This window comes from Nuphar pumila, chromosome 7 (assembly GCF_984573655.1).
Source record: "Nuphar pumila chromosome 7, dmNupPumi1.hap1.1, whole genome shotgun sequence".
Taxonomy (NCBI): Eukaryota; Viridiplantae; Streptophyta; class Magnoliopsida; order Nymphaeales; family Nymphaeaceae; genus Nuphar; species Nuphar pumila.
This window is the reverse complement of record NC_143255.1, coordinates 51,062,524-51,086,480: the sequence shown is the minus strand read 5'-3', so window position 1 is coordinate 51,086,480 and position 23,957 is coordinate 51,062,524. Positions and strand designations below refer to the sequence as shown.

At 37.9% G+C, this 23,957-nt stretch overlaps 1 protein-coding gene across 1 annotated transcript in view; it reads right to left on the bottom strand.

The window, feature by feature from the left end:
* Positions 1-16,851: 16,851 nt before the first annotated feature.
* The window catches only part of LOC149832237 (uncharacterized), a 59,977-nt gene continuing 52,871 nt past the window's right edge, over positions 16,852-23,957 (bottom strand). The window contains exons 2-3 of the mRNA XM_090013199.1: positions 17,219-17,291; positions 16,852-17,142 (exon numbers count right to left, since the gene is read on the bottom strand). Coding sequence (XP_089869325.1) covers positions 16,852-17,142; positions 17,219-17,291 — 364 coding nt within the window. The remainder of the gene's footprint in view (positions 17,143-17,218; positions 17,292-23,957) is intronic.

Below are 23,957 nucleotides of genomic sequence, written 5' to 3'. Positions count from 1 at the left end.
GATCGCTGAACAATTAAAAAGAATATAGATGTGTGTTGCATCTTGCTCTCGATCTGCCAAGAGTCTTGATCGGCAACTACCAAATGCATGCCCAAGTGATTGAAATATCCACAGTTTGTCAGCTACAGTTACTTGTTCTCCATCATCGTTACGAGGCGAGCATGCATAACATGTTGAAATGTGAGGTTCAAAGTACATAAATGAGAAATTTAAAATCTCTTCTAAAGTGTACGCCTCACAAATAGAGCCTTCTACTCTTGCTTTATTACAAACCTTTTTTTTGAGGTCAAACATGCATCTGTCAAAAATATACATTTTAAATTTGAAATATCTGTCATTGAAGAGACATATATAAGAAAACATATACCTTTCAAATGGGTACATCCACCGATATTGCACAGGACCACCAACCCTTAGTTCATATGGCAAATGTATGATCAAATGTTCCATAACATCGAAAAATGTTGGCGGAAAAATATTTTCTAGCAGACAAACAATAGTGATGACAGAGTCCTCGAGATTCCTTACATCAGATACTACGACTTTCGATGCGCACAATGTTCTAAAAAATCCACTCAACTCAGACAATACCCCCCATATAGGTTTGTCTAACATATCATGGAATGCTAGGAGTATCAATCGTTGCATAAAGATATGACAATCATAGCTCTTGAACCCATATAACTGTCCATCGTCAATCTTTACAGCCCGAGCAATGTTAGAGACATATCCATCTGGAAATCTCAACTGCCTCAACCACTGACATACATGCTTTATTTGATCAGGTCCAAGCACGTACCTTGCCTTTGGTTTCAGTACTTTGCCATTATACTCTTTGAGTTCCAATTCTGGTCTTTTACATATTACTTTTAAATCCATACGGGCCTTCGGATTATCCTTTGTTTTTCCTTTAACATTCATTACTGTATTGAACACATTACCAAACACATTTTTCTCCACATGCATCTTATCCAAATTATGTCGTATCAATAAAGTCGGCCAATATGGTAGTTCCCAAAAAATAGATCTCTTTGTCCAATTGTGATCCTTCCCAAATCCAAGGAAGGGCGTCAGACTACGGGCATCTGTTAATACATCTGGAAAGTATCGCAATCTTCTTAAAATCTCTATGTCAGACAATCTTGTGGGTGGACCTTTCATTTCAGTTGTGCCTGCTCGAAACACATTCCTTTGTCATCGTAACGGATGATCGCTGGGTAGAAATCGACGATGACACTCAAACCAGCAAGGCTTCCTTTCATATGTCAATCTAAAAGTTTGTGTATCCTCCATGCACTACGAACATGTCAACCTCCCATGTGTGCTCCAATCAGATAACATACCATATGCAGAGAAGTCACTGATTGTCCATAGAACAGCGACCTTCATATTGAAATTTTATTTTTTGTGGGCATCATACGTGGTAACACCGTCATCCCACAGTACTTTTAGTTTATCAATCAATGACCTTAAATATACATCAAGATTTTGGCCAGGTGAGGTCGGACCAGGGATCAATAGAGACAAGAAAAGATTTGGACGCTTCATACACAAGCGTGGTGGAAGGTTGTATGGAGTTACAAATACTGACCAACATGAGTATGAAGTTGATCTACCCCCAAATAGATTAAATCCATCAGTACATAGACCGAGTCTAACATTTCTCACTTCCATTGTGAAGTTCTGATGAGTACCATCAAAGTTTTTCTAAGCTTTCGCGTCAACAGGATGCGTGATCTTGTCTTCATTATGTCGAACTTTATTTCCATACCATCTCATGTGTTTAGCTGTCCTTGAAGACATATACAATCGTTGCAATCTAGGAGTGATAGGAAAGTAGCAAAGCGACTTGTATGAAACTTCTTTTGATCTCATGCTACCATTGCCTCTTGTCTTTGGCTTGAACCGATGATGCCTACATGACGGGCATAATATGTTGTTTTCCTGATCCTTGAAATACAACATGCAGTGATTTGGACAAGCATCTATCTTTTTATACCCCATACCTAGAGCGTTGACCATAACTTTCGCACGATAGAAATTTTGTGGCAATTTCTCATCTTTGGGCAACATGCTCTTCACAATCATGCACAAACGGTCAAAACATGATTGACTCAAATTATACTCGGACTTCAAATTCATTAGTTGAAGAACTGCAGACAAGATAGTGTGACTCTCGCAACCGTTCCAAACTGGCTCATCAGCATCTTTAAGTAAATCATAAAATCCACTAGCTGCATCGTTTGGTGATTCTTCATCTACTGCAGTTCTTACATCACTAGGACCCATAGCAGAACCGAGTTTTGTTCCTGCGGCATCAAATATCAAATCCATATATGGATTATCGTGTACCATATTCACCTGTGCATCAAAATTGTTTCTAAATTCTTCTCCATGAAACGTCCAATTCTGATAATCACTTACAAAACCCTTCCTGTATAGGTGATGTCTAACTCCATGAGGTTCTACAAATCGATTATTCTTACAAATCTTGTAGGGACACCTAATCCGACCTGTGGGATCCACTATACTGACACTTGCCGTTGCAAATTCAATAAAACTTTCAACATCATCCATATATTCATGCAATAACTCATTGTCAACTATCCTACGATACATTCATTCACAGTTTGCAGTCATTTTGTCGTATGATATTACGAATAGTATCCTAACCAGTTAAAAGAGAACCATCAGAATGCTATGATAAAGAAAATATCAAATTTATCATGCAATATGTGATGTCATACAATCACAAGAATTATGATGCATGCATTGATAACTTAATATTTTCATGTGCAAACTATTCATAACATGATACATTAATTTGAAGCATACTTTCATTGTACAATTTCACATGAAAGTCATAATTAAATTGAAAGTAACTACATGCAAGTATGAATACAATCACATCAAACATTGCAATACATGGAAATCATTCATATCAAAAAAATGTCAAATATGTACCTGCAACAAGCACACTTTAATATCTCGCTAACTACTACTATGCCTAGCATGGAATCCGTACTCCAAAAATAAGAACACTTTTATTTTCAAACATTAAAATCATGCTCAACATGATCTCCAAACTCCAACAAAGCAGTAATAGATATCAACAACTAAGTGAGTGTGTGAACAGTAAATTATTGCATCCAATAAATTAAATAACATGTGATGCGCTTGCATCACTTACTCACCACGGGTATTTACCCGATTTGCATTGTTTTTGTCACTTACTTCATACGGGTGGCGGGGCACAAGTGGGTTCCGTTGAGAAATCTGCAAGAGACACTGTGTTAAAATGAAGTCACTCCCTGCAAAAAAAAAAAAACTGAGGCAAGGTCGCCCCCTTGCCGGAAAAGCAGGGGGGCGACCCCCTGCCCGAATAAAAAACCGAGGCATGGGGGCAACCCCTGCCAAAAAAACAAATAAGGCAGAGGTCGCCCCCCCTGCCGAAAAAAAAAGAGTCAGGGGGCGACCCCCTGCTCGAATAAAAAAATAAGGCACGGGGGCGACCCCCTGCCAGAAAAAAACCCATGCAGGGGTCACCCCTCTGCCGAAAAAAAAAGTGGCAATGAGGCAGGGGGTTGACCCCCTGCCGAAAAAAACAAAACGCGACAGGGGGTCGACCCCCCTGCCAGAAAAAACAAACGAGGCAGGGGGTCGACCCCCTGCCGAAAAAAATAAAATGCGGCACGGGGTCGACCCCCCCTGCCGAAAAAAAAAACTAGGCAGGAGGGTCGACTCCCTGCCGGAAAAAACAAAACATAGGGCAGGCGCCCCTCTGCCGCAGGTAAAAAAAACTGGGATTTACCTGCGGGGGGCGACGGGCGGCGGACCGGGGGGCGACGAACCGGGGGGCGACGGGCTGGGCGGCAGATCGAGGAGCAATGGACTGTGGCCGGCGGGTCGGGGAGTGCGTCGGACGACGAAATGGGGAAGATGGGCCCAGCAGAACGGGGGGCGATAGGCGGCGGACCGGGGGGTGACGAGCCAAGCGGTGGACCGGGGAGCGACGGGTGGCGGCTAGCGGGCCGGGGAGTGTGTCGGGCGGCAGAGGATGGAATCGGGCGATGGTGGGTTGCGTCGACCGGGCGGGAGAGACGAAACAGGAAAGAGGAAAAGGGGCTCTGATTAGGGATTTAGCGAAAATTAGCGACGGATTTGGCGATGGCTTAATTTCGTCGCAACTCCATCGTAAATTTATATGACCACTTAGCGACAGAATATTTCTGTCGCTAACATCGCCGCTAAGTCACTATGGAAAACTATTCGTCGCTAATCGTCACGTGTGTTGCGATAAAAACAGGCCATCGTTAAGACGCCGCTACGTAGCGACAAAAGGTTTTCCATTGCTACATCTGTCAATATTACAAATCTTAGTGACAGATAAGTTTCTGTCGCTACATCCATTGCAAAGTTGCGACAGAAAAAAATCGTCTCTAATATCCGTCGCTAATTGGCATTTTTCTTGTGGTGTACGTGTTATCGTGATTTGCTTTTATGAGCTATGTCTATGTCAACGATATTTTCTAATCGCTTTTATGGGCTATGTCTATGTCAACGAAAGGCGAACATTATAAGTCTTTGTTCACTGCATACATCGTTAATCCCTTTTGCGATTTTCATTCATGTAAGGTGAGCATCACAACAATTTATGAACAATACAAGTCTCTAATCGCTTATTGGATTTTCATTGATGAAGAGCGAACATTACAAGCCTTTGTACACTGCATATATCACTAATCCCTTTTGCGATTTGTAAGATATTATGTGTTTTCGAGTATCGATTTGTGAGATATGGTTTTGCTTGTTAATATCGATTTGTAATCTATTATGTTGAATTTTTGTATATCGATTTGTAATATATTATGCTCAATTGCTGTATATCGATGTGTAAGATATTATGAGTTTTCTAGTATCGATTTTTATGATATTTGTAGTATGATTTCTATTGTAGAATTACAACAAAGAATTATAACAATACAACACAGAATTATCTATTTACAACAAAGAATTATAAAACTACAACAAAAAATTATAGAATACTAAACATTATAACGATTTGTAAGATATGAAAGTTAAATGCTACAACTATTTTGAAGCTGAAGAATCCACACACGATTCTTGTGTTATGTTGCTCGCTTTTGAATTGAATAGAGCCTGTCATAAAATAGAACAATAGCAGACACTACATTAAGTTCAACAAGAAATGCTAACATCCTCCCAAAATTGTTACATACTATAAGACTTGTCATACTCATGCCATCGTTCCACTCAAACAGGTTAGGTGGATTGCAGGTTTCAACATTATAGTGCACGTCTATATGGTATTGCTGCATGTTGGAAATTACACAAGTTAGATATTGATAGGTTGCATGTAATACAATTTACATGGAAAGCAATATAATGTATTACATACTTGTTCATGCTTAGGGTTTGGTTGTTTCTTAGACATTTTCTTGCCAACCAATTCTAGTGCACCCTTTGTCCTCCGACGACTGCGATCAGAGCCAGGTTTCCTTTTGATACCCTTCGCTAGGTGAATATTATCATCATAATCTACAATGTTTACTCTTGACTTGTCGAAGATGATGTTTACGCTTCGACCCAACTTCTCACAAGGGTCAGGGGAAGCGTGGTTTTCACCTACGTTGTTCGATCCCGTTTTCTTAGATTGGTCTTCATGAGCTGCAACAGACTCATGGTAAATTAACTGTACTTTTTTAAGTAATTTTCTTGATACATTTCTTATACATACATAGGCTTCTTCACTTTTCGATGCCAAATCTGCAACATATATAAGTGACCTACATAGTTATTGGTAACGGGAGGCTATGTGGCACTTCTCATCAACACTAGATGGACTGACATTATTTGTCTCTAGCAGTTCAATCTTTGCTTGTTTCGTTCATCTTCGCATTATATATGACTCAGGTATTTCTTGTATCTTCTCTTGATTAAGTGCCTTTAATGCATGACGACATAAAATATCTTTGAATTCAAACATTTTACATGTATATTCAACTATTTTGTTGTCAATATTGTACGTAACATATGCTTCTTGCCTTTTTGGATACTCTTCGTCATTCCGTACAATATGGTATTTGTATACATTTCTATATTGCATATGTCCTTCTATGTTTTAATTCATGACCTGTATAACCTCCTTCTTAGTTCATTCAAATACAGTTAGTGTATATAGATCTGCAGGTCGCGTCAATATTTTCATGGCCAAAGTTACAAGGCGGGTGTTGAAGAATTTCACATCTTGTTTAAGCTCATTCTGTCTAAGACCGTCTACAAATAATTCATATTGTTCCATGAAACGGAATATTGTTAAACATGAATACAATGTTTTTTTCAGTGTGGCATGCATAGATTCAGCTCTTTGTGTGCTTATCATACCTGCATAAAAGTACTGTCTTCTATATGCTAATGCTCACTTCTCTTTGTCTGCATATAAATGTTGTAACCACACACAGTCTTCAAGGTCGTACATCTGAATCATTTGCTCCCAATCATACATAAAGGTGACCTCATCTATGCTCTCAAGTACACACTGTCTAAACTTTTTATCAAACCTTGTCTTCTGATTAAAAATGTGTCCTATGTTCTTTGCTGCATTTTGAAAGATATGCCACAAACATAGGCGATGATATGCATATGGCCATACATGAGACACTGCAACTGCAATTGCATGATCACCATCTGTAAGTACAGTTCCAGGGTGCTTCCCATTTATTGCCTGTGTAAATACTCTGAGCAACCACTCAAAGGTTTCCTTTGTCTGGTCATACAAAAAAGTGTCACCTAATATGCAACTCCGTGAGTGATAGTTCACTCTGATAAACTGCGCAAATGGCCACTGTTCCGTATTAATCTTTATTGTCGTATAAAAAATAAGCACATCATTAAAGCATTCATAATCCACTCTTGATTTTGAATCTGCCCAAAATATATTCACAACATACCCATCTTCATCCAGTTGCATTGCACTAAAGAAACCAAGGTCAATGTTTGATTTTTTCTGTAGGTAATCAACCAAAGAACATATTCCTCCATTCTTCATGTTTTCTGACATCTTCCTTCTCAAGTGGTTTCTTAAATCCATAGGTGTAAATGGTACATTCTCGCGACTACCATCTATGTGCATGCAGAAATTGTATGTCTTTCTTGGTGCAATGCCGACAGTATCAGTTATTTCAGCAATTACAGCATGTGCTTCAGTTACTTTACGATGTGACCTTAACATAGGAGTCATAAATGAAGTAGCTAATTCATGGTTATGATCATTGATTAAAGTATGAACTACATATTTCTCATTCAAAAGTCTTCTTAACACCATTCTCGCTGGACAACCACATCTTGAATCTGACTTGCTTCTTGTTGAATTTCCACTTGACTTATTCCAACCTTGCTTTGAACAAACATATATTTTTCTCACCATGACACCCTGTGCATTTTTTGCCCAAGAATACCTTCTAACACTAAAGCCAATTTTTAAGGCATAATCATTATAAAATTTGTATGCAGCTTCCTTATTATTAAACTGCATTCCCTCTATGAGAACAATACTATCATGTAGCCGTGAGGTGCTTGTACCTTTGTCAAGTGCACTGTCATGATCGTCTACCTCATTATCGAATTGCATTTCGTCTGCTAGAATATTCAAGTCAAGATTGAATCCAAAGCCTGCACCCTTCTTATCATGTACATCATTAGTGCACATATTCAATTCTTCAGGTGCGTCGATAGTACTGATGTTCGTTGCTCCATGACTTCCCAATGATTGAGATACATCATCTTCACTGCAACTAGTTGATATGCTCAACACTGTCATATGCAAAATATCAATTTGTGTTAGCCAGCGCATATGATTACTACGATTTATTCAAGATGCATATAACAATGGCCATTGATTAGTTAATCATAATAGCTTACAAATCGATATTAACAAACAACATCATATCTAACAAATCGATACTCGAAAACACATAATATCTTACAAATTGATATACGACAATTCAGTATAATATATTATAAATCGATAGTAACAAACAAAATAATATCTCACAAATCGACACTAGAAAACGCATAATATCTTACAAATCGATATACGATAATTCAACATAATATATTACAAATCAATATTAACAAACAAAATAATATCTCACAAATCGATAATAGAAAATATATAATATCTTACAAATCGATATACGACAAGTTAGCATAATATATTACAAATCGATATTAACAAACAAAACAATATCTCACAAATCGATAATAGAAAACACATAATATCTTACAAATTGATATATGACAATTCAGCATAATATATTACAAATCGATATTAACAAACAAAACAATATCTCACAAATCGTCACTAGAAAACACATAATAGCTTATAAATTGATATACGACAATTCAACATAATATTACAAATTGATATCAATAAACAAACAATATTTCATAAATCGACACTAGAAAATACATCTTACATATCGATATACGATAATTCATCATAATATATTACAAACAAAACAATATCTCACAAATCGATATACATGTTACTACAACCGCAATTTGTATTACATTGCATATACTGAGTGAATGGACGGTACCGAATGGGGTAGAGGCCCTTGCTCGCATTTGTAACCAAGCATTCTTGTCAACAGGTCCCAGCGTCTTACAAATGTCTTCAAGTTTTGAACTGTTGAAACAATAAAATCTATTTGGAATAACAAAACACCTTAATGACACTCACGATGACATACGTTCTTCAACAATAGCACGATGATATGGAAAGGTACTCACGACGCTTTAATGGCACTTGTTGGAATGTTTGTGCTTCATTACTTTTTTCTGTATTGCCTAACGAAAATGAAGAAGAAGAGATGACCGACAAATCTCCTTTGACGCCCCACCAATAATCGAACCAGTCGTTCGATTTATAGTTATCTCCACGAGGTATGAACGAACCAGGAAAAGTTTTCTATCTAACAAGTGTCTTTCTTTGCTTCTCCTTCTCCTCCTCTTCTTCTTCTTCCATTTTTTGCCTTTATTTTTAACTTGTGCTAAAACAAAGGCGGAACATGTAAATGTATATACGGAGGGTGAAAGGACATTTTTGTCCAATGCATATTTATCTTAGGAAATGACATTTTCATCAAAAGCATATCTACTTTTTTTTATATGTTGTTTTATTATAAAATTATCGTGGGCAACATTGGCATATGAATTATTGTGGGTCCCAAGATATTTGTCCGTACACACAGGAACACGTGAATTTATGTTTGGGGGGAGAACACACCACCCTCTCATGAAACTAAGAGGAAGGGTTCTCGACCCTTCTTCCCAAGTTGAACCCTACCAAGGGTTTCCTCCCTTTCGGTGACAGATTTCTGCTGGAGAAGCCTGCCCAGCAGCGACGCGTAGCCTTTGGTGGTGAGAACAACACTCTCCCACCTCGAAAAGGAGATATCGTGTTGCCTTCACCGAAATGAGGAGAGGAAAGAGAACAACGCTCTCCCAAGTTGAAGGGAAGGGATTTTTTCGGCGAGAAGAGAAACTCCGACGGCTTCCAGCCAGACGACTATCTCTGTCGAGGGGCTCAGCCACCCTAACACGCTGATCTTTAGCGCCGTGCCTCTCCCTTGTCTCTGTTTTTCCTCTTTTTCCCTGAGGGTTTTTTGCTAGCGAGGAGAAAAGGTTTTTTCATACGGTTGGACAACGATTTCTGTCGAGGGGTTTTTCGCCCATCGAACCTCCAGCACATCCCCTTCTCTCTTCTCTGCTGGTTCTTCTTCCCTCTTTACCCTCCTTTTTTTTTCGTTTTTTTTGTAGGTTACCAATCCGGCTGCCACCAGTGTCGAATCAGTCCACTGACGGTCAGATTTTGTTTTTCCGGTGTTGCTAAAAATCCTTTTACGGTGGTGTTCTCTCTCTAGGTTATGTTCCGTTGATGACACCTGATGTTTTTAGCGATACCAACTCTAGTCAGCCACTAGAGATGGCGGGCATCAACAATCGTCGATCACCAGAACTCGAGTACATTCTCATACCATATACAAACAGTTTCCACAAACAGAAAATTGTACACTGTTTGTCCAAAATAGAAAAATAATAAATCACTGACCTTATTCACTAATTTCCTATTTTCCGTTTTGATTTAGATTTTTGTTTTTTCAGTGATTAACGAGACAACTGAGCGCCCATGATCACTGATAGGGATAGATCCACTACTAATGTTAGAAATATGATAGCCAAGTGAGCAGTTACACACGAAATCACCATGAACAGCTAATCTCTCCCAGCCTCTTGCCTTTTTTCTGTGATTATGCACTTACGTGCATCATCATATCATAAGTAGAACTGGCTCCTGTGGTCACTCTTATATTCTTGAAAGGAGGTTAGATTGGTTCATGTCCAATGGAAAAGTTCCCCCCCAAAGGTCACAACCCTTGACACTAAACTGTAAGGTCCTTTGGGAGATGATGCATCCGTTGGAGTGGCCTCTCAACAGTTGTCAGTTATCTTATGACCACATCCTTACCGTCTTAAACTGTATTTTGGTCCACATGATGCGTTTTTTCCATACGCCAAAAAAAGTAGAAACCAAGCTAGGTCGTCTCTGTAAGCATTTTTCTCTGGGGTGGGCTCATCCATGTGAAAGCTTTGATGGTCTGGAAAAGTGTGGCCACACCGACACAACGTCGTCGTCTTGGGATTCAGAATTTGGGTATAACGAATTGTGCACTATTGTGTGTTTGGTGGTGGCGATTGGCATCCGAATCAACACCAATGACAACATTCATCAAAGGAAAATACCCTCACAATAAATATTGAATCTTGGCAACCCCATGCCCAGCCAAAGTACATCATCTCTTCAAACAGTTCACTAACACGGTCAATAATGATATTGGCGTGTCGTGGGCCCTATATGTAAGGACGGAAATTTTCACCCTGTCATAAGCTTATAAATTATAATGCATGTCTTAATGATGGTGTTGACTGTCTCCCTCCCAAAGTTCTTTGGTCGAAAGGACATTCCCCTGCATGCAGGGCAATGTTCATTGCCTGCTTGCTACTTTCAAGTAGCATTAATATGCAAAACCGTTTGAAGAAACTCGACCAGCAACTTGCAAATCGATGCCCCCTTGGCTGTAGCAGCCAGGAATCAGCCATACACATGCCACATGCTATGGAATTGTCATTTCTTCCAAAAAAAAAATTTCTCGCTAATGCATGGTCTAGCATTATATTCGGCAATCAGTAGAAGATTAACTTCATACTTCTTTTGCTCGGACCACAAGAGATGCAACGTACACTCAAAGAAATGACTCATGATTTGGAGATGGTGGATTTGCGTTGCATGGTGGCGGGTTTGGGAAGAAAGGAATTGCAGAATATTCAGAGATGTGTCAGCAATGCAATGCAAAGTTGCTCTTATAATAATAAGTGACGTCCTGTATGAGACTCGTGTGGTGTGGCCAAACGATGGGCAATCCCAATTACATGTGCATGTATAGATCATTTGTTATAATTGGGCAATCCCGGGCCTTCATTGTTCCTCCAAGGGCTCTAATATATGTATTTGTGGGGACTTCACTAGGAAATTGTGTTATCGAATGCTTGGTTCCCCCAACCGTGAACTGGATGCTATTATATGCTTTGTGGGACAACTCATTTATACATAATAGGTTACTCACCAAACAAGTACTCAAATCGAGGAGGAATCAACATCGCGAGCGTGTGCCTACTATGTAGAACAAGGAGGAATCAGCTCTACATCTTTTCTGGGAATGTGATTTTGCAAGGAATTGTTTCAAGCTGGTTTGACATTCAGCTGCCCCCCAATTATGGGACTCGCCAAACAATCTAAGGAATGTGCTTACCGCTTCACAGCTTCTACCGTAGGGAACCAAGTTTATATTTTCTTGGAGGTGGTGTTCTCATTCTTTGGCGCCTCATTTGGATACAACAGAATCAAAGAATGCACTCTGGAGGACTATCTACACCATGTTCAAATTGCTAAAATGGACCAATTTGAACGTTCCTTTCATTCAGAACTTGCGGTTCTTTTGATTTTGGTTTTTCTCATCTGAATTGTAACATCTCGTCACTTCTTGCTGTAATCCTTCTTATCTAATTTGAAATAAAATATTTTTCCTTCAAAAAAAAAGAATCTCATCTCATCAGCTTCTAGGATATCTCACCCTCAGCCTTGTACTCAAAATATCAATTTTAATTATATTATTCATTCTTTATGTAAAAAAAAAAACAGTTCAGTCTTGAGCAGTCGCGTCGTTTCACAACCCTATGTTTGATAGTTTTTCTTTAAAAGTAGCTAAGATGTTCTAGGAAAACTATCAAATAGTGGCTTATTTTACCATTAAAAGTAACAAAGGAAAATAAAAATGCAATAATTAATACCCTTGTTCAAAATAGGGCGACTTCATCAATTCAGCCATCACTTTCGTACCTGCACATTTTTCTATATGTTTTCACAGTATTTGAATTTATATTGGCCATTATTGGCAACTGAACAATAAAATATATGTAGTACATTGTTTGGTTTTTAAATATGTGTTTTGTGATTAATGTCAAAGGGATTTGGAGTTGCACATAGGGTTTGGTGGGAGGCCTAACCTAGCTTGATTGGTTTATGGCCTATGAATGAGAATCTGATTAGTTCCGGGTCCAGTACCCAACAAGATCTGAGCCCTGGTGCTGCATTGTTTTCTAAATCAGAACTTTCACCTAAGCAGCCAGATCAAGATTCATGTTGATCTGGACTAGGTCGCTAAAGAGAGCAACTCAAGCTGAAATTTAGTCTTGATTGCCTTGATGTGAAACACTGGTAGCTTGTTTGGTTCAGAATTGGAATCCCATTCCACGGAATTAAGAGTCTCAGATTGTGGACCACATCAAATGCAAAAATATGCATCATATAATAACAAATAAAAGTAAAAATGGTTTTCCTATGTAACCATAAGGCAACAATATTTGACAAGGGAATCTAAAATTTCCCTGAATCAAACACGCTGTGGTTGTTTCCAGAACGTTTTCACTAGTTTTAGCATGAAAGATCTTATTTGTCAGTCTGAGAAAGCAGTTTTTTAGATGTACTTGGACGCTTATGCACACAAGGATAATAATATTTGGAGGGCATTTTTTATGCAGCGGTGCTGCATGATGCAGCACCCCGCGCTGCCGCAGTTGACAGCCACAATCTCAACATTTCTTGAGATAGAGACCACACCCATCTTGAGAAACCCAAGATTGGTGGCTATGTTATGCAAATTACGAAGCCACATAGACCTGAGTCCAATCGATCTGATATGTAACTACTTGATTTGCTTAGAGCAATATACATGACTGCACATGGACACAGCCAAGCTCGGACATGGGCTTAACAAGCTCGACTCATCCAAAATGTAAAAGGCTCGAGCTTGAACAGACTCATATACAACAATATGTACAAATATGCTTAGCTTAATTGGGCTTACTGGGCATAATTGATCCTGGTTACCTGTTCAAGCTCGCTTGTTTATAATGTGAAGCCCAGGCTCAGCACACTTATTCTATTGAGTGAGCCTGGGCCGAGCTTATATAAAGAAGCCTAGCCTGGTTGAATCCCAGGCTTAGCCGGTCGATTGTGCACCCCTATGATACTGACCTCTGAAGTGAAACTAGGATCCGAATCCAAAAACATAGGATCCTATAAAGTCCAAACGCAGATGACTATGTTCAGGTTGGCCACTAGACCAAGACGTTCACTTAAGGCTAATTTGGTCATTCTAGATTAGGTCAAGGACATATTAGTCATACAAAAAAAGGCAAGAGAAGAAAAGCAGACATGTATTAGGTTTCGAGTCTTCGACCTCTCTCTCTCTCTCTCTCTCTCTACGATGATGGTTTTGATTCATCCCGTTGAACCATATTACCATCAAGCCTCTCTTTTACCTGCATCCGCTTTTCACCATGAGATCGAAGAACTCAATCTGCTCTAGGAGGGACGCCCTCATGCTGCTGTTACTCGTCCTCCTCTCTCTCCCTTCTTCCTCTGTTTCTTCCACAGCAAAGAACAGGCGTTCGGGGCTTCCACAACACGTGACGGACGATCTCAAAGTGTCCAGAGCCAAGAAACCAATACCACCAGGCCAGATGAGTAATGGGTACGTGAAGACGTTCTCAGTCATGCTACCAAAGGGCATCCCCCAGCCCCCGTCTGGTCCATCTCCTAATCACAACAACATCCCCAGCCTCTATCGTGCCAAGAGCGCTTCCACCACGAATCCCTAGCGTTTCCCCTCCTCCCCTTCTCTTCCTATTAATTCTTTATATGTTTCTATACTTTTCTCTCATATTTATTATAAATTATGTAGAAGATTCCTATAAAAAATGAAGATTACGTAGAAGATGGTTTTGTTGCTTATTGTATTGTGCGTTTTTCACCTTGTTTAATTTCTTGGTTTTCTCTTTTCTTGTTTTTTTTTCTTTTTCTCGACTACTTTATAAAGATGTGATGCTCTTGCGCACTGTTTTCTTGGTCTTCTCTTTTCTTTTTTCTTCTTTTCCCTTCATTACTTTCTTGGCTTTGTATATTCTTTCCATATGTCGTTGGTGGTTTCTACTCTCTCTCTTGATGTGTTTGGTGGTAGGTGTGACGAAGACTTGTTGGGGTTTGGGGTTAATTTGGTATCAAGGCATGTGCTTTGTGTAGGTGTTTCGTAGCGTATACTCCATGATTAAAGGTGATGTTTACTAGGTGATTGATGCCTCCGAGGGTGATGATTTTGTTTATTTTTGTACTGTTCTTTTCTATGTATTTACCCAAGGGTAAACCGTATGTACATATGTATGCATGTGTCATTTTTTCAAGTATGCATGAGCATGTGTACATGTATGTATGTGTGGACATGGTTAGTGGGGTTCCATCATCCACGAGTGAAGATGGCCATGTATGCATGCACTAACGAGGAGAAATACATATGAATAGAGATTCATATATATGTTCATAAATTAATGTATGGTTATATGTATGTGTGAGATGGGCTTGTTTACTTGTCAAAGTCAGTTGAGAGTAGATCTGGTTATGTGCCAAATCACGAGCATTGGTGTTCCGAGATCGTCATTATCAATTCCTTTCACCACTGTTTTTCACCTGCACAAGCAAAGCTTATGTTTACAAGGGCTCCACACACCTGGCTAGGTGGGTCAGCTTAAATACTTCAAGTTAGAGGCAAGAATTCAATACTTGGCTCCTTCAAGACCAAAGTAGCAGGCTGGGGCTTCAAAGTTCTATGCAGGCATCTGTGGTGATTCTAACTCTGAGAGAGGTTCAGGTGCAATATGGTTTTACACTTTTAGTGTGCTGCTACACCTGATCACCCTCGATCTTTTGGATACAGCCTGTCAACAGAAGATGGTGGGTGATCAGGTGCAGTAGCACACCAAAAGTGTGCAATCACATTACACCCAATCACACTCACACCCATTGTCTGAGTATGACAGCACAATGTAGGACCCGAGCTATGGGCCTGACAATGTACTGGATGCCTGATTGGCTTCGTATATCTTTAACTCTCCAAGGGCGTACATGCTATTACTAGCTGAGGCGTTGCACAAGTGTTGCCCCCACCCACCCACCCACCCACCCACCCACCCATAAAGTTGCCTCTTGCATCCATAGGAATGGAACCTCGACAGCCCCTCTAGCGGCCTAGGCCTCTTCCACTATGCCAAACCGCTTTGGGGTAGGCCAAGTGACTGCATGTGAGATCATAACCAGTGCCGTGACTTTCTTGACATGGGAAAATCTCATGACAAAAAAAGTTGTTTTTCTTTAGAAAATGCGCTGGAATAAATAAGATTTAACAATTATAAAAATATATGTTAAAATTTTTAAAGCATTAATATTGTAATATTATTGAAAAAGGTGAAATTTTAAAAATGTCACGATTTGATCAGTATTTTATCATTATCTCAATATATCACAACAAAATCACAATATTTTTTGCTCACAATGGTCCTGCCCAGGGTTACTGGAAACACTATAACAGTTGGTGAAGTGCACTTTTCCGAAATGCATTTCGGAAGCGCAAAACACGTTGCTTCTGAAACACACTGGGAAGTGACTACCCTTTTAAATAAAAAGTATGTGCTTGTCGTTATGGGGAAGTGCACTTTTCATTTTACTTACCACTCGCTTTCCACTATCAAGAAGTGAATTTTTTTCTTTTTGGGAGGAATTGGAGCCTTCAACAAATTTTTTTTACCCAATATCGGGAAAACTCGATTCCTATTTGCTTTTCACTTGAATCCCAAGTCAATTCCCTCCTCATTTCCTCTTTGCTTTCAGTTCGCTTTTGGCTCACTTCTCTTCTCACTTCTAAGACAATTCCCAGTTTGCTTCTAAGTTATCTCACACTTTTCGATTCTTAAAATTTTAGAAGTGCTTCACTTCCCATTTCCACTTCTTGGACCGGCAACTCTCATCCTGCCTTAAACGGACTCCCCGTGGGTAAGGCAGACCTTAAGGGTTTTGCCAACTGGAGAACTGCCAATGTGTGGGTAGATAATAAGAGCATTTTCTCTTGGTCAAACCAAAAAAGAAATCACAATGGTCAGATGATATTTGTGATTAGAAAAAATCAAAACATAGAATGCTATAATCATGAACCATCTCCAGCCTAATACAAGTATCAATACTAAAACAAGAAAATTTCTAAGAAATCCTGGCATTCTTTTCAACCAACTCTTATAACTAGACATACTTCATTTTATATAATACTATAAGCTCAGTATTAGTACCTTATAATCCCTCTAATTATCAGAACATGCTCCCCATTACATTCCATAAGATGCTTCCATGTCAAACAATAACCAGATCTCATTCACTCTGTGATCAAACTCAAAGAGGGAGTTGTACTGAGCCACAGTGTAAATTGATTTTGTTTCCTCGATTTGCCGGCTCTTCACGATGGCTTCGGACCAGCTGGGCCCGGCGATGCTCACCTGCAATGCTGATGCTTCTTCACCAATGTTGTAATCGGTCACGAAGCCACTGAATTGCCGGACGGCGGCATATCGGACACCCCACCTTTGAACACAGAGGCCATCTGCAGGCCGTGGGTCAGCCTGGTTTTTCACTGGAACATAGAAACTCACTGTGAAAGATGATGCACAAATTAAATGGTCCATCTTTTGGTGAAACCTCTGTGATCACTGGAGCAGTCATCTTTATCTTCTTACCGTACTTGTTCTTCCCTTGTATGTAATCAAACAGCCTTCACAGCAATAATCAAGATTATTATATTATTATTAAGACACAACTAGCACCCCATTCTAACTTTCAAATTAATTAGGCAAATATTATGCGACCTGATTTCTCAACTCAGCTGCATATACAGCGCAGTGTAAGGTTTTCTCTTTAAAATTAGTACTGCACTTTCATTAATCTTGATGTAAGGTTTTTTCTTAAAATTAGTCCTATATTTTTATTAATTTCAAAGTGCCCTTCAATCTGAATAAATGATAGAGGTTTGATGCTTGTATATATTATTATTGTGCCTGTAATTTATCAGTTTTTTCCCTACCATATGCATGGTATCAAAGAATATTCCCTATAAAAATTTCACAAGTGGTATTAGTCTTTCAATTTGGGTTTCCACGGAGGAATATGGTCGAGAGAGGATCCAGTGATCGGACAGATTACTTTGCAAGGTACTCGACCTTTCGAAGAAGGGGGGAATGCGTGGACCCCTTTTAAAGGATGCGGGAGGTGGCAGTCAGTAACTGGGCAGAGTACCTTTGCAGCCCATTACAGATTACTGAATCAGATAAAAGGAAAACGGCAAAAAAAATAGTCCAAGCATTAAAATGTAACTTAAACAGTCTAATTCATCCCATAACACGTGCATAGTTCAAGATTAAAATAGTAGAGTCATACAACCTTAAACGACTTTAAAATGTAACATACATGTTTGCAATTCATAAACGAAGAACTTTGTTGCTTCCTCACTCCGGCATCACTTCCTTCCATGGGCCAAGTTTCCATTGAGAACACAAATACAACCTTAAAAATTCAATTTGGTAAAGCGTTGGCCAAATAACAACCATGTCACGCCACGCCTCTCTCTATGTTGGCCAAATATAATTCAAGAGATGATGCAGCCACAGCCAAGCTAAGTTGGAAATCTCTCTCTTTATATATATATATATATATTGAGAACTAATGTGAGAACCATAATTTTCATGGATTTTTTGTTCCTTTCTCATGAATCTAACCATGTGGATATGGTCAAAATGCTTGGTCGTATAAGAATCCAATTTGATGCATAAATAAGATTTTTCAAGGCTTTAAAATCAATGACTCATAATCTTCATAAATATTCAAGCATTCAAAAATCATATTTTTCATCAAAAATACACGATCCAATGGTTGATTCTAAGCAAATTCATCATGTCAAGCACATCTACATAGTTGGATTTGCATAAAAAGTGTTTAAAATGCCCATATTTCTAGTTCTCATATTCTAGTGACTCTCTCTTATATATATATATATAAAGGGGCTTTAGATCATGTAGATGTGATGTGCAAATAGTTTTTAAGAGCCTAAAAAATGTAGTCCTGCATTTTTCCTAAATTTCATCATTCAAAAATTTGCATTTTTCGTCGAAAAAACACAATCCAAGTTGTGATTCTTACCAAATTGACTATGCTAAACACATTGTGTTGATTGACGTGTGTTTGAGCTCAACTCGTTTAAGCTAAACAAGGTGCTCATGGTTCAGCTTGGCAACTATATGAACCGATGACGAACTAGATCATGACAAGCCAAATCAAGCGAGTCACAAGCTCCTCTGTTGATTTACTTTACCAACCCTAAAGACAACAGCTACCAACCAAGCTGAATGTCACAATCTTCTAAAGCCACATGCGTTTCACCTGACTCATCAAATTGTTGGTCAAGCATTTGCCTCATGCCAACTTTAATGTTAGAGAGAGAGAGAGATGCATGTAGAATAATTGACAAGGGCATGTGTAGCATGGAACATTACAAGTTAGCAAAACTTATATTAAAAGCCCAACTTGAGCCGATCGGCATTGGTCTATTCAAGCTTGGCTTATGATCACACATACATGTTTGAGCTTTGGCTCGAGTTCAACAACCTAAGTTTGAGCTACCTTGTTCAAGCTTGAATCGATCGAGTGAACCTCGTTTGAGCCCGACCTTGAGCTTGTCTCGACCTACAATACTTTACTTTAAAATAATATGGTTTTGAAATGAAAAGAGGGGGGCAAATTTCAACCATAGTCACAAATACCGGCACATTTTTTAAAATCTTTTGATTTTATAGCTAGATTTCAAAACCTTAAAATCTCGAAAAAAATACAATATTTTAAAAAGTATTGCCCATTTTGAAAGTAGCAATGCCTTTATTGTGATATATATATATATATATATATATATATATATATATAATGAAATTTAAAGAACTTTTCTCGTTAAAAACAAGTTCTTTTAGTAATGAGAATTTCATTTGCATAGAAAATCTTTATAACAAGATTTGTGACTATGATTTGAACGTGTCACTGTGAACACCCCAAATTTTTCAAAGTTTTATAAAAATGTCCTTTTTGCCCCTGACCCCGTTTTCTGAGAAAATCAAAACTAAAATTCAGTTATTCTTCAGATTTTCTAGATTAAAATCCATATTGATATATTCAAATTCAATTTTGGATCCGAATCCAGTGTTTTAAATCCAAATCTAAGCCACGTTGTCCGATTTCCAAATTAAAAATTCCAAAAATACAAAAAAAATGGTTTTGAATGGCTCGGACAGTCATCCGGCATCCTGTTGGATCCACAACTCGGTATTTCTCGATTTGAGGTTTTAAACCTCGAATATCTCTTCAAAATCCAGATCCAAACGCATTTTTCTGAAGAAATTTCCCCGAAATAACCTTGAATTCTCAGAAAAACTCTCTTTTGTAAATATCTTTGCAAAAAAAACAAAAATCAGTTTTAAATCTTTGTCTTCTCGTAAAACTTTTAGAATTTTATCCTAAAAATACAAAAAATGGAAAAAAAACACAAAAACACAAAAAAATCAAAAAATGTGGAGCTCAAAACCTCTTAAAAATATCCTTTTTCTTTGGAAATCATTTTTTATATATAAAAAAACCACCTTTAGGAAAAACCATTTTAAGAGAGCTTTTTTTTTAAAAACTTGAAAATCAAGAGGACCCCCCCTGCAAAATTTCTTTTTAGGGTTTTCGAAAAACCTTCGTAAGGAAGGAAATAGACCACCCTTCACGAAGCTTCTGGCCTCACTCTCGTCTCTCTCTCCCTCTCTCTCTCTCTCCTCCATTACCCACCAATGGGTGATCATGCATATAATTCAGGGTTTATTAACATTTAAATATGCATGATTTTATAAAATAATGTTTCAAAAACCCAATTTTATGTTAGTTTTTGAGTAAATGTGCTAAAATGATTTAAAATTAGAAAATGCATGAAAAATAGTTTTATTTTACATTCTTATGCCTATTTTAGTTTTTGTAGTTGGTTTTAGTTTTTATTAAAAAGAAAAATAAAAAATAAAAAATTGGAGAAAAATAGTTTTATATTCATTTTAAGTGTTTGTGTTTTTTTTAGAAAAGAAAAAAAATATATAGTAGATTATTTTTTGAAGTTTCTTTATAAATAAATAGTTTTGTTTTTGAAAATTTTCATAATAAACCGATTCATACGGTTTTCTTTACTTTTGAAAAAAATAATAATAATAAATAATAAAACAAACCATTATATGGTTTGTAATTTTTTAAAATTAATGGAAAACTGAAAAAAATATATATAAATAATAATACAAACCGGTTGGAACCGGTTTGTATTTCTAAAAAAGAAAATTGAAAACTAAACCGGCTGGAACCGGTTTGGAAGTTTTGAAAATGAATAATTGTTGTTACAAACTGGTTCCAACCGGTTTGAACCCTTTTAAAAACCAAAAAAAGAATAGATCGGGGCTTCATTTTTGTGTGCCAAAATTTTTCTCTTCCCCCTCTGATTTTCTCCCTTTGTTCCCTTTTCCCATTTACCAGATTCTTACATCTCCTACTTCTTCTTCTTCTTCTTCCTCTTCTTCTTCCAGCAGCCGATCTTCTTCATCCGGTGGCAAGGAACTTCTTCAATCGGTGGCAGCGCACGAGGTGGAAGCCACCTCTTCCTTCATTTCCCGGTAAGTCGTCATCTACTTCTTCTTCTTCTTCTTCTTCTTCTTCTTCCAATTAGTCTTCCTCTTCTTCTTCGTTTTAATTCTTTCTGAATCATAATGTTTGAATTTCAATTTGGAAAAAAAAAAGAAAAGAAGAAAACATAAAAAGAAAAAAAATCTGTGCAGGAATCCAGCAATCAACATGTATTCTGCCGGAAGAAGAAGATCCGGCAGCCATCAAAGATCTCTGGTGCATTATCCTTTGATCAATGAACTGAATACTGTTCCAATTCATATCTGATAAGGACTGAGGAAGCTTTGATCCAGCAACTAGTTGCTGGAATGCTGTATACAAATTGAAGAATCGTGATCTTCTGTAAAAAAAAAAAATTCATGGTGAAATGGCCTGAGTTACTTTTTATTGCTGGAAGCTCTTGCTTGTTCTGAAATACTCTGCTACAGTCCATCAGAAAGCAATTTGATATCCATCTGAAGAAAAGAAGATTAAGCTGCTTCATTACATCTGATGCATGATCAACTAAAATCCAGCAAATGAATACTGGATTTCTGAAGTAAATGACTGAATTCTTTAAGAATCCGATCAATTGTATCCTGAATTTTCAGTCTGAAAGATATTGAATATCTACTTGAAATTCTTGTTTTACATGTGTTGTATTTTCATGTTTTAGTTACTTAATTTTCTAGTTTTTCTTTCATCTGAATCATCCGTGCATTCATGTTCCAGCATTGTGTAGCTTCTATTTTGCATTATTTAATTTTCATTTTGCCTATAGTTAGTTTGATTCAGCTGCATTTTCATTCGTTATTCCTACATTAGTTTCAGCATTTACATATTGTTATCAGCTATACATCATTAATCTGAGTTGAATCGGTTTTATTCTCAGCACAACATTGTGCTTTGATAAAAATTGGTATCATGTGCTGATGCTGTATCATTCTTTTAGAGTTCCATTCAATCCAGTATTTGTAAATTGCATTCAGCAATTGTTGTCCATCTGCATATGCATACTCTAGTCATTTTGCATTCTTTAATCTTCTGCATATTTCACATAGCATACTTCCTATGAAACTCATTCCACAATGATTCATAGTATTTTATCTGTGCAAGATTAACTTGGTGAAATACAGTGTGTTGTGAATTCATCTGAGAGTGAGAGAGTACAGTGAGCAAAGTAAAGCAGAGTGTTGTGCATTGTGTTGAATGTGTGCTGTCATTGAGTATGAGCTGTGAGAGATAGTTTGAGTGTATTGTGAAAGTGAATATAGTTTGAGTGTGTTATGAGAGTGTGTTGAGTGAATTCAGTAAATTGTGCTTTAAGTGATAGTGTTTTCATTTAGCATTTAGAAATCATTGTCATTAAAACTTGTCATTGCATTTCTTTTGCATTATCTTCCTTTGTTTCAAATTAGATTTTAGCATTTATTTGGTACATTTTGCATAGTATAGTTTTGTTCTTCTCTTGTGCTGCTCGTGTGCATTTGAATTTTGTAGGAAAGCATGGAGATAGCAAGCAAGTGATATCTTGTGCACACGTTCGATACGCAACATGAGGCACAAGTGTAGAAGACACCTTTTGTTTTTCTTTTAGAATTAGAATTTTAATTGGGTTTGTAAATATTGCACTTTACGCCCTCTGCGAAGGGTATTCATTTGTTGTAATAGCTAGTTGTTTTTACTTTCTTAAACATTTTACATTTCAATAATTCAGCAATAAAGAATAGTTTAGAATTGTGTGCTTGAATACAAAATATTCCCGTTCCCTGAGTTCGACCCGGTCTCATCCATTAGTGAGAACCAGTTTTTATTATTTGATGTCTGGTTTTCACATGTTTTTCATATAAAAATCTTTTCAAAATTACAACGATTTAAAAGAAGACATCAAATTTTTGGCGCCGTTGTCGGGGAACGGCGTAATATTAGTATTCACTTTATTGCCTAGTGTTTGTGTTGCATTTAGGTTTAGAACCACGTATGTGCATATCTTAGAGAAGAGCTTACTTTTCTGCACAACCCACCTATTAGGATCCCCTTAGAGGTGAAAGTGTATGATTGGTACCGTACACATAAATTTTATATTTCTTTGCATAATCTCTGTTATGTGTAACTGCGTGGTGTTTGTTTAGTTTTTGTTGTTTTTAGTTTACCCGCTTTGTGGTTTGCGTGGTTTGGCCGCTTAGTGCGTTAGTTAGGTAGAAAACCCAAAGTTAGGACGTGAGCTACACCGGTCTAGTAAGAGGTGTATGCAAGGGCGACGCTCACTTGACCCTGAGCTGGTAGAGCCGATTGAGGACCCCGAGTCCCTTATTAGGAGAGCCCAAAGATCTGCAACCATGGCTGAGAATCAGCAGGTTACTCGTCCCCTTAGGGAGTACTTCATGCCTAACACCTATACTCCTGCCTCCTGCATCACAAGACCCGATGTAGGAGCGAATCAGTTTGAGATTAAGGCCAGTGTAATCCAAATGCTACCCTCATTTTATGGCCTTAGCAATGAAGACTCATATTGTCATCTCGACGAATTCTTAGAGATTTGTTCGATAGTGAGAATCAACAACTTTGGAGATGATGCTATGAGGTTGACCTTGTTTCCCTTCTCTCTGAAGGATAAAGCCAAACACTGGCTGAAGGCGTTAGATACAGTTCGAATTACCACATGGGAACATATGCAAAGAGAATTTTAAAAAAAATATTTCCCAATCGGTAAGACGAATCA